Here is a 17,602-nt window from a genome sequence, read left to right on the forward strand (position 1 = left end):
CAAGGGTACTCAGGGCAGATTCCAGCATATACAGACACAAAGGCAAACATTCAATGCCTAGAAACAATGACACACAGATACATAAATAAAGGTAAACGCTTCCCCTTTCATCTCCAACTCTGGGGGGTGGCACTCATCTCCATTTCTAAGCCAAAGCATCTGCATTATCTGTAGACTCCTCCAAGGTCATGTGACAGGCATGGAGCACTATTTACCTTCCCGTCGAGACGGTACCCCTTGATCTACTCACATTTTCGAACTCCTGGGTTGGCAGAAGCTGGGCCTAAAAGCGGGAGTTCACCTCATCCCAAAGATATGAACCGTCGACCTTCCGGTCAGGAAATTCAGCAGCTCAGCAGTTTAACCCATTGCGGCAAAACGGGCTCTTATACAATATTACTGTTCTCCTACCTCTTTTGTGTGTGTGTTTCTTAATTCAAAAGCAATGTTTTAATTTAAAAATATGCTGCCATCCCATTGTGCAAAACCTCAAATTAAAAGAAGTTAATAAAAGAAAAACGAGACCTGTCAATGATTTTTTTTAAAAAACGGACAAACTATTTTAAGTCTATAATTTTCACATGTGCAATCTAAGGGTCTTGTGAATCCCAGTTTAGGAGTCAAAAGCAGGATCATCATTCTAAGATATATAACTTGTTGTTTTGTAACATTATGGCCAGAAGAGGAAAACTGCTGTTCAATCCCAAAAGGGGCTTTGTTGTACACAAAATATTTCTAGATGTGAGAGGGGAATGTAATTACTTTGCTGTTTGGTTCATCAGCCAGCAGCAAAACCCCTGGCACATAATGTTTCCTTGAAGTGACCTTTCTAAAGTAATGTATCAGCTGATTTATCAGAATTTGAGTAGAGCAGTGTTCTCGGACTAGCTGTTCTTCTGTTTACTCCGTGGGGTTTAAATCTGTACATACTGACAAAAGTGTGAATACTGAACTTATTTTTCCATAGCTTATTTGTTAAAGAATTAATTCGCCTGGTTATTATGGTAGAAATAGGATACTGAAAGCAAGACTACATGTTGTAATGAATAAGCTGAAAAATGTTTATTACCAGAATGATAAACCTAAAGTTTCACCTTTCCTCTGGAAAGGGCCATATTTCAAGGAAGGGTTGATCCTGCAGAAAGAGAATGGATGTTTTACTAAGAAATGAGCTAGTCACTCACAATAATCATTTGCTGTTAAGTGCCATCGGATTGACTTTGAGTCACGGTGACCATATGAATGAGAGGCCTCCAAGTCACTCCATCTCCAGTAGCATTATTTTCTTGTATAGTGAGTTATGTCTTATTATGAAATGGCCAAAGTGTGACAGTATTAGTCATCTTGGTTTCTAAGAAATGGTCAGGCTTAATTTGCTCTAGGGTCCATTTATTTTAGCAGTCTATGGGATCCATAGGGCTCTTCCCCAGCACATTTGAAATGAGCTGATTTTCTTCCTATCAGCTTTCTTCACTGCTTTCATCACCACTGGAACAGACAAGCATCTCAAGCTCCAAGGATTACTTGGGATGGAATCCCACTGGGGCATTGAACACACCAAAATACATGGGAGTTGCTCAGACTTATAAGGAGCACTGCCTGAATATCAAGCAAAAAGCGGATTGTAGAAATAAAATCATACGAAAGGTGACTGGCACAACCTGGGGAGCACAACCAGATACAGTGAAGACATCTGCCCTTGCGCTTTGCTACTCTGCTGCTGAATACGCATGCCCAGTGTGGAACACATATTACCACGTTAAAACAGTGGATGTGGCTCTTAATGAGACATGCCACATTATTACAGAATGTCTACACCCTACACCACTGGAGAAATTATACTATTTAGTCAGTATCGCACCACCTGATATCCTTCGGGAAGTTGCAGCCAGTAATGAAAGGACCAAGGCATCGACATCTCCAGCCCATCCTCTGTTCAGATATCAGCCAGCAAGCCAAAGCCTTAAATCAAGAAATAGCTTTCTAAATTTACAGAGGTACTTGCAGGAACACTTGCAGGAGTATAGTGTCTAGATCCTAGGGAAGTCATGCTACCCCTCTATTCTGCCTTGGTTAGATCACACCTGGAATACTGTGTCCAATTCTCGGCACCACAATTGAAGAAAGATGTTGAAAAGCTGGAATGTGTCCAGAGGAGAGCAACTAAAATTATCAAGGGTCTGGAGAACAAGCCCTATGAGGAGTGGCTTAAAGAGCTGGGCATGTTTAGCCTGAAAAGGAGAAGGCTGAAACATGATGGCCATGTGTAGTGAATTCCCTACCCGTTAGGCTAGGAAAAGCCTTGAAAAGTAGGCCCAAGAAGTTCGGCAGCCATTTTGGAAAGGGTGCCGGGGGGGGGGGGGATCCTTTTAGTTTCTCATTTTCTAAAGGGGGCGTGTTTAGAAAGAAAGGCTTTGGAGGGAAATGAGGGGAGTTAGTGATTGGTTGAGAGAGAGGGGGTGGAGCTTAACTTCACAAAAGAAAAAAATGACTTTAAGGGAAGGTCTTGAAACTCTGTCAGGTAGATTGAATCTGGGTGTCAAAGGAGATTGACTGTGGGTGTCAAAGAAGGAGGAGCTGGGAGTTAGGAGTGGAGAAGGGTTAGTGAGAGAGGCCTGAAACTGGTCAGTTGGCTAGTAGAGATAGCTAGTGAGAAGATTTTTACAGTTATTAGGGAGACAGCTGTTGAAGGAGTGAAGAGATAGATCCAGGGTAGGACTATCTGTAGAAGAGTTTAGAATTACTTTCAGAGAGGAAATCCTGTTAGTAAATTCTGTGGAGGGAGAGAGAAATGTTCCTGTGTAACTAAGTCTGAACTGCTTAACATAACAACACACTTTTATGCCAATACTTTGAAACAGCTAAGCTTTATACCTGAATTGTTCCAGTTCTCTTAAATAAGCATCATTGTTTTGTTGTTCACAACATCTGCCTCACGTGTGCCTCTGTGGGTAAAGTTTTAAAAGCAGAGTCTGTGGTTTTTCGGCCAGAAAAAAGTTCCAGCTTATTACAGCTTTTTTTTTGGGGGGGGGGGGTTATACATAGAAGCCTCATTCCAATCATATTTGGTGTTCAGCCTTTTGGGGATTTTATTCTCAAATAAATTCCTAATCCTTTATACCATGTATAAATATGTGAGGGGAAGTCATGGGGTGGAGGGAACAAGTTTGTTTTCTGCTGCCTTGGAGACTAGGACGCGGAACAGCACGTGAGAGTCCAAAAATGGCAGGTTAAAACCAGTGGCTGAAGTGGTTGTTGTTGTTTATTCATTCAGTCACTTCTGACTCTTTGTGACCTCATAGGCCAGCCCACGCCAGAGCTGGCCCACCCCCAGCTCCTTCAAAGTCAAGCCAATCACTTCAAAGAAACCATCCATCCATCTTTCCCTTGGTCGGCCCCTCTTCCTTTTTCCTTCCATTTTCCCCAGCATCACTGTCTCCTCTAAGCTTTCCTGTCTTCTCATGATGTGGCCAAAGTACTTTATCTTTGCCTGTAATATCCTTCCCTCCAATGAGCAGTTGGGCTTAATTTCCTGAAGTATGGACCGGCTGGATCTTCTTCTGATCCAAGGCACTCTCAGTGGCTGATATCGGATGAGAAACTCCTCGCTGGTCACAACGAAGGCTGGGCAACTTGGAAGAAGCTAAACAGACTGCACTCCGGTACCATGAGATGCAGAGCCAACCTTAAGAAATGGGGCTACAAAGTGGAGTCCACAACATGCGAGCAAACCACAGACCACTTTCTACAATGCAGTCTGAGCCTTGCTGCATGTACAAAAGGACCTTCTCACAGCAACATCAGAGGCACTCCAAATCGTCAGTCCAAATACCGACACTGGAAACACAATGGCATGGACAATCCTATCTTTAGTATCCATTCAATTACATATATTTATACTTCAAGGCCTTGTCTAGATCTTCACAGCTGGCCTTCTAAGTCCTAACCTTCTTCTGATTTCTTCACTTCATTCTGATTAATGATTGTCTCCAAATATGGAAAACCTTTAACTATTTTAATTTCTTTCTTTCTTTCTTTCTTTCCATAATGTAAAATTGCTTAGCCTTCATAAAACTACAGATTAGCTAAGATTACACAATTCATAGGCTTCAGATGATAGCTACACCCAGCCACAAAGCGTCACTGTCTGTTTGTGCTCATGGATTGGCATTTGATACCATAGACAATAGTATCCTTCTGGGATGCCTCGTGGCATATAAACCCCTAGTTTCCAACAGACCTCACAACCTCTGAGGATGCCTGCCATAGATGTGGGTGAAACGTCAGGAGAGAATGCTTCTGGAACACGGCCACTCACAGCAACCCAGTGATTCTTGCCATGAAAGCCTTTGACAACACAAAGAGAATAATAATTACTAGTACAGAAAAAGCTACTGATTATGTTCTCAAGTTATAAATATTCCTGGTGAAGAATTTTCCACCTTTGATTCATCAAGTGATATTGTTAGCCATTGGAATAAATGCATCATTTGTTGTTGAGTTTGTTACAAACAGAAAGTTCAAGCCATTTGAAAAATGAAGGAACACCTTATGGGAGGAAGAGAGGGGCAAGTCTCTAACCCAGGCATAGGCCAAAATGGGCCCTACTGTCTGTTAGGAATTGTGGGAGTTGAAGTCCAAAAAACCTGGAGGGCCCAAGTTGGCCCATGCCTGTTTTACTGTGGCAGCACTCTCAGGGACTTGAAGCAAGTGGCCCTTCTTCTCTCCTTCTCCCTTTCTTCTTCTCCCTTTCTTCTTCTCTTCTTCCTTTCTCCTTCTCCCTTTCTCCTTTTATTCTCCTTCTCCCTTTCTCTTTCTCTTCTTCCTTTCTCCTTCTCTCCTTCCCCCTTTCTCTTCTCCTTCTCCCTTTCTCCTCTCATTCTCTCTTTCTCCTTTTCTCCTCCCCTTCTCTTTCCCTTTCTCGTTCTCCTCTTCTACTTTTCACCTTCTCCCTTTCTCCTTCTCCTCTTCTTCTTTTCTCCTTCTCCCTTTCTCCTCCTCTCTTTTTCCCTTTCACCCCTCTTTCTTCTTTTCTCTTCTCCTTTTCTCCTCTCCTCTTCTCCTTCTCCCTTTTCTCCTTCTCTCTTTCTCCCTTTCTCCTCTTTCCTCTTCTCTCTTTCTCCTTTTCACTTCTCCCTTTCTCCTTCTCCCTTTCTCCTCCTCTTCTCCTTCTCTCCCTTTCTTCTCTTTCTTCTTCTCCCTTTCTCCTTCTCCCTTTCTCCTCCTCTTCTCCTTCTCCCTTTTCTCCTTCTCTCTTTCTCCTCTCTTTCTTCTTCTCTCTTTCTCCTTTTCTCATTCTCCCTTTCTCCTTCTCCTGTTCTCCTTCTTTCTCCTTTTCTTCTTCTCTCTTTCTCCGTTTCTCCTCTCCTCTTTCTCCTCCTCCCTGACGGACCTGAACTTCTGGGCTGGCGTGAGAGAGGAAAAGAGGAAGGCGGGGGCGAGAGCGGCGCGCCCAAACCCGGGTTGGGAAGGCGGGAAGGCGGGCCTTCCCAAGCGGAGGCGGTCGCTTCAAGCCTTGGCTCCTCCTCGTGGGCTGGGGAAGCCGGCCAGCCGCGCCCGCCTCCCACGGAAAGAGCAGCAGGAGGAGCAGGAGGAGGAGGAGGAGGAGGGCAGGCGGGCAGGCAATCCTCGCTAAGCCCGGCGCTGGGCTTCGTCCGCCTCCTTGGAGCCATGGGCTAAGAGGCGAGGCGGAAAGCGGGGCAAGGCGGGGACCTTGGTGGGATCCTTCCTTGCTGGCTGGCGAGATGTCCGGAGCGCCCGGGCGGAGGAGGACGGGCTCCTCCTTCTGGCAGAACAGCTTGTCCCGGCTCTTCTCCCGGAGCTCTTCCAAGGAGGAAGGGGACAAAGCCCAGGGCGAAAGCAGGTAGGAGAAGCCCAAGGGCAAGAGGCAAAGCCGGCCATGGAGAACAGGCAGGACTCGCAGGACAGACCCCTGGTTTTGCCCCACTTCCTTGCTTCCTAGGCTCCCCTTTTCCTTTCTTTCGTCCATCTCTTCCTCCCGCCTCTTGTCTCAGCACTTCACATGTCTACACTGTGGGATTGGGTGCAGTTTGATCCCGCTTTCACCGCCCTAGCTCGCTCAGTGCTGTGGTAGTTTGACAAAGTCTTCAGCTTCTTCTGCCCAAGAGGAGAGCTGTGTGCCTCACCAAACTACAACTTGTTGTGAGTTTTCCGGGCTCTATGGCCATGTTCCAGAAGCATTCTCTCCTGAAGTTTCGCCTGCATCTATGTCAGGCATCCAAGAGATTGTGAGGTCTGTTGGAAACTAGGAAAATGGGGTTTTCCAGGTTGGAAGAAAGAACTCTTGTCTGTTGGAGGAAGGTGTGAATGTTTCAATTGACCACCTGGAATAGCGTTGAATGGCCTAGAAGTTTCAAGGCCTGGCTTATTCCTGCCTGGGGGAGTCCTGGCAGTAATTTGGGCTGGTGCCTCACCAAACTACAACTTCTAGGACTCCTCACAGTTCCAAGGTGCACCAATCCTGAACTTATTGCCACCCAGCTTCACCCATGTTTGGAGGATTGGTTTTCTCTTCAGCTCTTCTTTTGCCTTAGAGAAAACGCAAGTTTCTCCCAAAGAGGAGAGTTAGTTTGCCGTGAGTTTTCCAGGGTGTATGGCCATGTTCCAAAAGCATTCTCTCCTGACATTTCACCTACCTCTATGGCAGGCATCCTCAGAGGTTGTGAGGTCTGTTGGAAACTAGGCAAGTGGGGTTTATATGTCTGTGGAATGTCCAGGGTGGGAGAAAGAACTCTTGTCTGCTTGAGGCAAGTGTGAATGTTGCAATTAGCCACTTTGATTAGTATTTAATGACCTAGCAGTTTCAAGGTCTGGCTTCTTCCAGCCTGGGGGAGTCCTGGCACTCATTTGGGCCAGTGCCTCACCAAACTACAACTTCTAAGACTCCTAGTAGCATTAAACGGCACCCATTCGGCAGTGTATTACCACCCAGCTTCACCCATGTTTGGTGGATGGGCGTCTCTTTAGCTCTCCTCTTCTTTCTGCCCTCCACTCAGAGAAAACGTGGGCTTTTAAAGTCCTTTGAAATGTTTAAAGCCTTTAAATGAGCAGTCCTGTGAAGCTGCAAGAAACTCTGGTCAGCAAGGAGGGTTTTCAGAACTTAATACAAAGTCAGGCCCCTTCCGCACACCTTTTTCTACTTTACACTAGAATATATGCCAGTGTGGACTCAAATAACCCAGTTCGAAGCAGATATTGTGGGATTTTCAGCCTTAATATTCTTGGCTGTACCGCGGTATGGAAGGGCACTAAGAACTCTTAATAATCCATGTTACTTGAAATAAGGGAGAGGAGTGCAGTCTATCGCTGAATAAAACCTACACAGGGGACCTTCTAGACAGGCCTTATATCCCAGGTTTATCCCAGATTATCTGGCAATAGGAGCACCTGGTAGTGCAGTGAGTTAAACCATTGAGCTGTTGAACTTTCTAACCAAAAGGTCGGCAGTTCAAATCCAGAGAGTGGGGTGAGCTCCCACTGTTAGCCCCAGCATCTGCCAACCTAGCAGTTTGAAAACATGCAAATGTGAGTAGATCAGTAGATACCGCTTCGGCGGGAAGGTAACAGCTTTCCATGCAGTCATGCTGGCCACATGACCTTGGAGGTGTCTATGGACAATGCCAGGTCTTCAGCTTAGAAATTGAGATGAGCGCCACCCCCCAGAGTCGGACACGACTAGACTTCATGTCAAGCAGAAACCTTTACCTATCTGGCCATAATATCTGGGGAGCCGTGGTGGCGCAACGGGTTAAACCCTTGTGTCGGCTGAACTGCTGACCTGAAGGCTGTACTGCTGACCTGAAGGTTTCCAGTTTGAATCCTTAAAATGGAGTGAGCTCCCGTTTGTCAGCTCTAGTTTACAGGGACATTAGAGAAGTCTCCCAGCAGGATGGTAACAACACATCCGGGCGTCCCCTGGGCAGCGTCTCTGTAGATAGCCAATTCTCTCACACCAGAAGTGACTTGCGGTATGTGCTTAAGTCACTTCTGACATGATTTAAAAAATCTAACAGTACAAACTCATATAATCCAGTTTGAAGCAGAAAACCTGGTATATAGGGCCTATCTGAAAGAACACAGAGACATGGCACATCAAATTATATCTCCCATATGAATATATATTATTCTGGGATTTATAGGGATATATAGTTGATTTTCTAATGCTTTGACGTACCAAAGAATCATACGCCTTCCTTTGGATTTAAATGTTCTGCAGTACTTGATATTCCATATTCTTATAGTCTAATACAGATATGGGCAAACTTTGGCCCTCCAGGTGTTTTGGACTTCTACTCCCACAATTCCTAACAGCCGGTAGGCTGTTAGGAATTGTGGGAGTTGAAGTCCAAAACACCCGGAGGGCCAAAGTTTGCCCACGCCTGGTCTAGTAACTTCCACAAGAATTAAATGTGTTAGAGCCCTTCCATACAGCCCTATATCCCAGAATATCAAGGCAGAGAATCCCACAATATCTGCTTTGAACTGGGTTATCTGAGTCCACAGTGCCATGTATTCCAGTTCAAAGCAGATAATGTGGGATTTTATTCAGCTGTGTGGAAGCAGCCTCTGTCTTTTCCTGCCCCCCTCCCCATAGGCAGTTGGGGAAAAGACTGGCACTGCAGAGCATAGATTTCAGCAGTGTGAGGCAAACTTTTTATCTTTTAGAAGAGGAAGCCTTGAAACTTGTGATGGCATCCTAGCTAAGCCATGCCCACGCAGAAGGAAGAGGAGATTTCTCCAGCAGAGAATTGCAGACTGGCTCTTGGACTTTCAAAGACCATCTTCAAAACTCCAGATTTAATTTGCAGGCTACTGTTTATATTCACATTCCTTCCACACAACTGGATAAAATCCCGCATTTTCTGCTTTGAACTGGAATATATGGCTTTGTGGACTCAGATAACGCAGTTCAAAGCAGGTATTGTGGAGTTTCTGGGGTTAAATATCTGTGTGGAAGAGCCCTAAGTTAACTTATCCATATTGAAAACCTCCGACCTGGACAAATCCTGGTATATTGAAATTGCTTAATCTAGACAGACTTTAACAGTAAAATCACATTTTATTCTCATGCAATAAAATATTCCACCAGAATGTAATGGACCCATGTATAGAAAGATTCGCTTGGGTTCCTATATATAATGACTGTCCAATGATATAGATAAATATTAAAGACAAATATTGTATATGCTACCTTCAGGTTGCTTGTCAACATATTTGTTTGTTTTTTATTTAGAGTGTATTTACTTACGGCGAAGCTATGGATTTCATAGGGTTTTCTTTGGCATGGATTACTCAGAGGTGGTTTTGCCAGTTCCTTCTTCTAAAGTATAGCTACAGCACCTGGTGTTTGTTGTCTATATCCCGTGCAAGTCCTAACCAGGGCTGACCTTGCTTAACTTCTGAGATCAGATGGAATTTATTGCCTTTAGCTTGAGAAACTGTAAGTCGCTTCTGGTGTGAGAGAATTGGCTGTTTGCAAGGACATTGCCCGGGGGACGGCTGGATGTTTTGTCATCCTGTGGGAGGCTTCTCCCATGTCCGCACATGAGAAGCTAGAGCTGGCAGACGGGAGCTCACCCTGCTCTCTGGATTTGAACCGCCGATCTTTCAGCCAGCAGTCCTGTCGGCACAAGTTTTTAACCCATTACGCTACTGTGGGCTCCTGGCTTTATCTTATTTAGCATGCGTAAATATTACATAGTGAAAATTAGAGATAACTAATATTGTTGAAAGGATAGTTCCTTCCCCTCCACAAAACAAACTCATAATAATAATAATAATAATAATAATAATAATAATAATAATAATCTGTATTTATACCCCGCCACCATCTCCCCAACGGGGGCTCGGAGCAGCTTACTTGGGTCCAAGCCCGAACAACAAATTACAATACAAAAATACAAATTGCAGTAAAATAAACAACATAACAATAAAGTATAAAACATCAAAGCATCCAAACAATATACACAAAACATAGAAACCGAACATAATGACAGAGAGCAGGCCGCATGTACATAAAATGATTTTAAAACTCAGGGTGAGATAAAGGGGCAGAACTATTTGTAAGGGAGAACTCAGAGAGAGACAGAGAAACAAACAAACCTTCGTGCAATGATACTTTCTCTGAGGAATAGGAAATGACATATCTTACAGTGGGTTTTTTTAAAATAAGCTATTACTCTCAATATTCTTTTGGTTGAAAGAAAAATCCCTTAACAGAATGATACTTTTAATTATTTTGCTTTCAATATTAGTATATTGCTTCCTGTTCAGTACAGAGTATAGTGAAGAAGACAACAACTTTTAGAAGATTTACTTTTAAAAAAATAATGACTGAAATAGAGTTAACATGTAGAATTGAGCTGATATATATTTGGATTAGGATCAGACCACTAGCCTACATAGTCTAGCACTCTGTTTTCCTGGAGGTTAACCACATGCCTCAGCGAAGCCTACTCGGAACATGAGCACAGATTACCTTCGCATTCAGTAGCGCCTGACATTCAGAGGCAGGCTCCCTCAGGCTCCCAAAATAATATATAGTCATCACATCTAATAACCATTGATAGATGGCCTTAATGAATCTGTCTAATCCTGTTTTGAATACATTCAAGTTGATGCTTATCTTAATAACATCATGTACTATTGAAATTATGCGCCTTGTGAGGAACAGCTTCCTTTTATCCATTCTGAATCTCATACCATTCTGCTTCATTTGGATTATTTGAGGTTCTAGGTCAGTGTTTCTCAACCTGTGGGTCCCCAGATGTTTTGGCCTTCAACTCCCAGAAATCCTAACAGCTTCTAAACTGGCTGGGATTTCTGGGAGTTGTAGGCCAAACCACCTGGGGACCCATAGGTTGAGAACCACTGTTCTAGGTGTTATGAAAAAATAAGGTTTCTCTCTATCAACTTTCACTGTACCAAACTAGGTTTTAGAGACCTCTATTCTGTCCCCTATTTTTTTTTTTTGCTAAATTAAAAGTTAGCTAAATTAAAGGTTAATTCTTGAGATTATTTTGGTTATCCTATCCTACACTTGTAATATTCCACATTGAATATGCAGTGGAGGTGAAAAGTAAGTTTAAGGTTTAATAGAGTCTTCTCTATTTAATAAATAGAGAAGAAATGTGGACAGAAATTTACAACACTGTTCAGGAGACAGCAACAAAGTACGTCCCAAAGAAAAAGGACTGAAGATTACTAAAGACTTAGACTGCAGCCAGGAAATCAGAAGACGTTTACTTCTTGGGAGGAGGAGGAGCAGGGAGCAAGCTTGTTTTCTGATGCCCTGAAGACTAGGACGCAGAACAATGGCTTCAAAGTACAAGAAAGGCGATTCCATCTGAACATTAGGAAGAACTTCCTGACTATGAGAGCTGTTCAGCAGTGGAACTCTCTGCCCCGGAATGTGGTAGAGGCTCCTTCTTTGGAAGCTTTTAAATAGAGGCTGGATGGCCATCTGTCAGGAGTGCTTTGAATGTGATTTTCCTGCTTCTTGGCAGGGGGTTGGACTGGATGGCCCATGAGGTCTCTTCCAACTCTATGATTCCTAATAACAAGCATTATCTTTTCTAGTGCGTCATGCCTTCTCATAATTAGCCCAAAGTATGACAGTCCCCAGTGGTGCAGTGGGTTAAACAGCTTAGTTGCTGAATTTGCTGATCAAAAGGTCATAGGTTCAAATCCAGAGAACACCTTCTGTTAGCCCCAGCTTCTGCCAACTTAGCAGTTTGAAAACATGCAAATATAGGTACCGCTCCGGCGGGAAGGTAACGGCGCTCCATGCAGTTAGGCTGGCCACATGACCTTAGAGGTGTCTACGAACAATGCCAGCTCTTAGAGCACCAACCCCCAGAGTCGGACACGACTAGACTTAATGTCAAGGGGAAACCTTTACCTTTACTTATGGCTTCAAGGAGGAGCTCAACACTAACAGAATGAGCCATCTACTTGCTAGGATTTTGTTTTTATACTCCAAATTGAAATATTTTCCCTATTTGTCATATAGAAGATGAATACTGTATTGCCTTACATGGAAGCTGTTTTTGAATTGCAATGGGCATAGTTCAAACCAAAATTAATGTTAAAGCAAAGTCTGCAGATATCAGGAACACTGGCTGTGGGTTGGAATATTATTAGGCCCCAGATAGAGAGATTCATCCACTTTATACAGGTTCATACTCATCTGAAGGCATAAAAATTGATATCTCTTTCAGTTGAATGTGTAAATTCCCCCCCCCCCATTAAATTGGTATTTATTTATCATGTCAGAAGCAAATTGAGGGTACAGTCTTAATGTATTTAAAAGCACAAACAAAGTTAAAAACTTGGCATTATACTAAATGTGCTTTGACCGATAGCTGGCTGCTTGGAGTGCCTCTGATGTTGCCATAAGAAGGTCCTCCATTGTGCATGTGGCAGGACTCAGGTTGCATTGTAATAGGTGATCTGTGGTTTGCTCTTCTCCACACTCGCATGTCGAGGACTCCACTTTGTAGCCCCATTTCTTAAGGTTGGCTCTGCATCTCATCATGCCAGAGCGCAGTCTGTTCAGCCCCTTCCAAGTTGCCCAGTCTTCTGTATGCCAGGAGGGAGTCTCTCATTTGGTATCATCCATGGATAAATTAAATTGGTATGAATATCTTACTATTTTGAGAGACAATATTTGATACCTTTTTGCTTATGATGCAGATGGATGAGGTTGAGTCTCCTGATTTTCATTGACAAAATACAAATGTGAATAGGAATCTTCAAAGTAACACAGAAAAAAAAGTGTTTTCTGAACTTCCCTACTGCCTAGTCTGTGAATTACCAAATAAAGTGTTATAGCAATATGTTCAGTGTTAATGAGTCCTTTGAAATCTTTTGAGGGCACCATTTGATTCAGCTTATGTTAGTAGATTTCACTGTATGCCAGCCTTTAAAGTGCTTAGCAGATGTTCCATGCTTGAGCCATGTTATGTTTGTAGCACATGTCTGATGTGGATTGATTGTTTTTGATCAAGCACTCATATCATACTATTTTTACAACTGAATATTTAAAAAATATATTACGTATGGCTGCATTTTATATACTTTCTGAAAGTCTAAATATGTGTATTTGTGTGTATGTGTGTGTGTGTAATCTCTGTTAGGACTGGCTTTCAGTTGACTTAACTGTTGTGTTCTAATCAGCTTTGTCATTAATGGTCTGATTTTATTTTAAGCTTTTAAATACAGTTAAAAGCCCTCATTCATATCTTGCTTGCCTTGATTTTCCCCTTCTTCCTGTTTTCCCATTGTCTATTGTTTTAAACTGTAAACACTTCAGGGAGTAAAACCCACTCTTTTTAAACTCAACACAATATTTTGGTTTACTATGTATCAACCATAACAGCTTTCCATTTCTCTGTAAATGGGTCTATGTGTGATTAAATTTCAACCGTATCATTAGGAAACAGGTAACCAAGTGGCTATTTTAATGGAATTCTGTTCAATTTTGTCATAGCTGTTGTTTCCTTTTGATATTTGATTAGTTTGTTTGTGTATTTTTTATTTATGCATGTGTTTGGCATTGAATGTTCACCGTTTTTTGTTCGACTCTGCCCTGAGTCCCCTTGAGGAGAGAGGGTGAGATATAAATAAAGTTTTATTATTATTTATTATGATCAAACAGAGTATCTGAAGGATGGAAATTTCCTATATGAACTTACCCAGGCTTTGAATTTTCAGGAGAGGTCACTTGTTTTTGTTCCACCATCTTCATAGGCATGTCCGGTAGGAATCCTGGAGAGGATTTATGGCTGGTCCTAGGTGCTGGAATAGCTGATTGGTTTGCTTTGTGGTGTCCTTTTACCTGTGTGAATTTAAGACGGTGAAAAAGACTAATAGGAGAAGAATCCACTTATTTGAGATGTGGTGCTGGAAGAGAGTCTTCATATAACCTGACAAATAAATAAGTCCTAGAGCAGTCATTCTCAACCTGTGGCTCCCCAGGTGTTTTGGCCTACAACGTCCAGAAATCAAGCCAGTTTATCAGCTGTTAGGATTTCTGGGAATTGAAGGGCAAAACATCTGGGGACCCACTGGCTGAGAACCACTGTCCTAGAGCAACTCAGACCTCAGCTGTCTTTGGATGCCAAGATGACTAACCTAACTAAGCTGAGACTGTCATACAGTGGACATACCATGAGAAGATGTGACTCATTAGAAAAGACAATAATGCTTAGGAGATGCGGACAACAGGAAACAAGGAAGACTTCATTGCAGATTGATGACCTCAGTTAGAGCAGCCATGACCCTGAGTTTATGCGATCTGGAAGAGGCTATTTATTGATAAGAGTGACTTGGAAGTCTCTTATTCATAGGGTCTCCATAAGACAACTTTCTGGCAGTTAATAACAAATCTCTACAGACTTCACATTCTAAATAACACAAGTATTTGCATAGTATTATTTTAAAGTTCTAGAACTATGGCCATGTGCAATATAATTATTAAGGTGCAATTGAAGGGAGATGTTGACAAGCTAGAATGCATCCAGAGGAAGGTGACTAAAATGATCAAGGGCCTGGAGAATAAGCCCAATGAGGAGCAGCTTCAAGAGCTGGGCATGTTTAGCCTAAAGAAGAGAAGGCTGAGAGGAGATATGATAAATATGTGAGGGGAAGTCATAGGGAGGAGAAAGCAAGCTTGTTTTCTGCTGTCCTGGAGGCTAGGACATGGAACAATGGCTTCAAACTACAGGAAAGGAGATTCCACCTGAAAATTAGGAAAAACTTCCTGACTGTGAAAGCTGTTCAGCTATGGAACTCTCTGCCCTGGAGTGAGGTGGAAGCTCCTTCTTTGGAGGCTTTTAAAAAGAGGCTAGATAGCCATCTGTCGAGGGTGCTTTGAATGCGATTTTCCTGTTTTTTGGCAGAGGGTTGGACTGGATAGTCCTCAAGGTCTCTTCCAACTCTATGATTCTATATTTTATTTTAGAATATACATAGTACCTAGGAATTGTCTCTTCTCTTTCTTTGTGATTTAATTGTTTATTTCTCGCCAAAGATAAATCTTTCCGAATATGTTGTTGCAATAGGAATACTTTTAATTTTAAAAGCATGTTGGAAATTTCATTTGACCTATTTGTTCAATACATAGTTTCTATTAATATAAATTGCTATGCATGACAGATGCTATAAGAGAAATCTGTGTAATCTGCCATAATCCTTGTGCTCAGTTTTGACCTACTGATCTGTGCAAAAATAAAATATTCTTACGTTCATATGTACTGCAGATTAGATTGCTTCTTTTTAATAATATTAGGCAATAATATAGAGTTTTATTGTTTGATGGGAAATCTGGGCAGGATAATGTTTGTGGGTTTACTATTGTTTTAATAAATCTAGCAAAGGTTAAATACTAATGAAACATTTTTTAAAATTTACACAAAAAAAGCAAAATAAAAGTTTTCTATGGATGTAGATATTATTTTAATAGTGATCTCTTACAGTCATAAGGTAAACCATTTCTGTGTTCTTTCCATTCAAACTGAAGAAATAAACATAAAGCTGATCAAGAAGGGCATGGCAAATACTGATTTTGTTCTTGGTGCTTTGCATCAGAAATGCCTAGTGTCTACATTCACAAAAACAACAGTTTAGAACTACTGGTGGTCCATGAACCATAAGTTGGGAAACCACTGGTCTAGAAGTACAGTCAGGCTTTTTCTTAAGCTGAATTTGTACGTAAGTCAGAACAGGTACATTTTTAAAGCATAACTCCAGCCGGATGGATGGACGGACGAACAGACGGACAGACACACACACACACTTTACAAAGCATATTTATTTATTTAGAACTTTTGTATCCCGTTCTTCTCTACCTCCGTAGAGGGACTCAGAACGACTAACAGCAAAGATTCAGTGCTATACAATACAATAAATACCATCATAAAACAACATACAATAAATAAGTTCTAAAATGCATATAAAAACAGTTAAAACTCTTGTGGTGTTTGTTTTGCTGCTTGTGCCCCTTTTCAAAAGATTTCACCTCACTTCCTGCCCCTGTGATTTTGAAAAAATTGGCTTGTTGTGGAAACAAGGATTGGTGATACAGCTTCAGTGGAGACACCTTTTCCCCATGAGTAAATTTCCCTTTTTAGGGGTAGAATTCTTCCCACTTCCTGTAGTTTCACCTCATTTTTAACTATGAGTTGTATGTAAGTCAGATGTTTGTAACCCTGGGATTGCCTGTTTACAAACATAGTTCCCCAACATATTCACAGCTTACTTTTCCCATAGCCACCCATTTATGTTGCTAGTATCAATACACAATGCTGTTGATCTTAAGTGCTTTGTGTCTCTTTAAGTTCTAAGCATTGCAACTTAACACTGCAAACAGACTCTGTGTACACGATGTGGGTGTGACAGTTTAATAAAGGAAGAGAGGGGATGGGCCTTCTCTTTACACATCCGAGGGATTGTTATAGAGAACAAAGTTAGGGAAGTGTTCTTGGTCAAATGCTTGGACAGCCGTTGAAGGTTTAATTGTGTGCATGTATATTTTACAGAGGAAGTTAGCGTTTTCAGGGTATGAGATGGCAATTTGCCATCAAGCTTGTATTAATAGTTTGTATATTTTAATTTGATTCCACTTTCTCAAAATTAGAGTCTTTGCACTAAGACATGAGAGAAGCCTCCCACAGGATGGTAACACATCCAGGTGTCCCCAGGGCAATGTCTGTGTAGACGGCCGATTCTCTCACACCAGAAGTGACTTGCAGTATATTCTGAATTTGCTTTTGACACGATAAACTAAGACATAGAGGGTTTTAAAAATTACATTACTTATAAACTATTTCAAAATATTGTAAATATTGTCTGCAGTTCTTTGTCTCACATTATACCATTGACATTTGGTCTTTGGTTCTGGAAAAACTGCTTAGCTCTGACATAGAAAATGAATACTTACAATTGTAGCACCATGTTGTAGGTTTTTCGGGCTATATGGTCATGTTCTAGAAGAATTTCCTCCTGACATTTGACCTGCATCTGTGGCAGGCATCCTAAAAGGTTGTGAGGTCTGTTGGAAACTAGGAAAATGGGGTTTATATATCTGTGATATATCCTAGTTTCCAACAGATCTCACAACCTCTGAGGATGCCTGCCATTAATGCTGGTGAAACGTCAGGAGAGAATGCTTCTAGAACATGGCCATATAGCCTGAAAAACCTACAACAAACCAGTGATTCCAGCCATGGAAGGCTTCGACAATAAATCGTAGTAGCGTCAAAGGTTTACATGGCTGGAATCACTGGGTTGTTGTAGGTTTTTTCGACCTCACAACATCTGAGGATGCTTGCCATAGATGCAGGCGAAACGTCAGGAGATAATGCCTCTAGAACAGGGGTCCTCAAACTTTTTAAACAGAGGGCCAGGTCACAATCCCTCAAATTGTTGGCGGGCCAAATTATAGTTCGGAAAAAAATGAATGAATTCCTATGCACTTCACATAGCTTATTTGTAGTGCAAAAACTTTTAAAAACAATACAATAATAAAAATTAAGAACAATTTTAACAAATATAAATTTATTAGTATTTCAATGGAAAGTGT

At 41.9% G+C, this 17,602-nt stretch overlaps 1 protein-coding gene across 1 annotated transcript in view; it reads left to right on the plus strand.

Moving 5' to 3' along the window:
• The first annotated feature begins 5,538 nt into the window (after positions 1–5,538).
• The window catches only part of CRYBG3 (crystallin beta-gamma domain containing 3), an 82,303-nt gene continuing 70,239 nt past the window's right edge, over positions 5,539–17,602 (plus strand). The window contains exon 1 of the mRNA XM_060770604.2: positions 5,539–5,863. Coding sequence (XP_060626587.2) covers positions 5,745–5,863 — 119 coding nt within the window. The 5' untranslated portion in view covers positions 5,539–5,744. The remainder of the gene's footprint in view (positions 5,864–17,602) is intronic.

Source organism: Anolis sagrei, chromosome 3, assembly GCF_037176765.1.
Source record: "Anolis sagrei isolate rAnoSag1 chromosome 3, rAnoSag1.mat, whole genome shotgun sequence".
NCBI classification, from domain to species: domain Eukaryota; kingdom Metazoa; phylum Chordata; class Lepidosauria; order Squamata; family Dactyloidae; genus Anolis; species Anolis sagrei.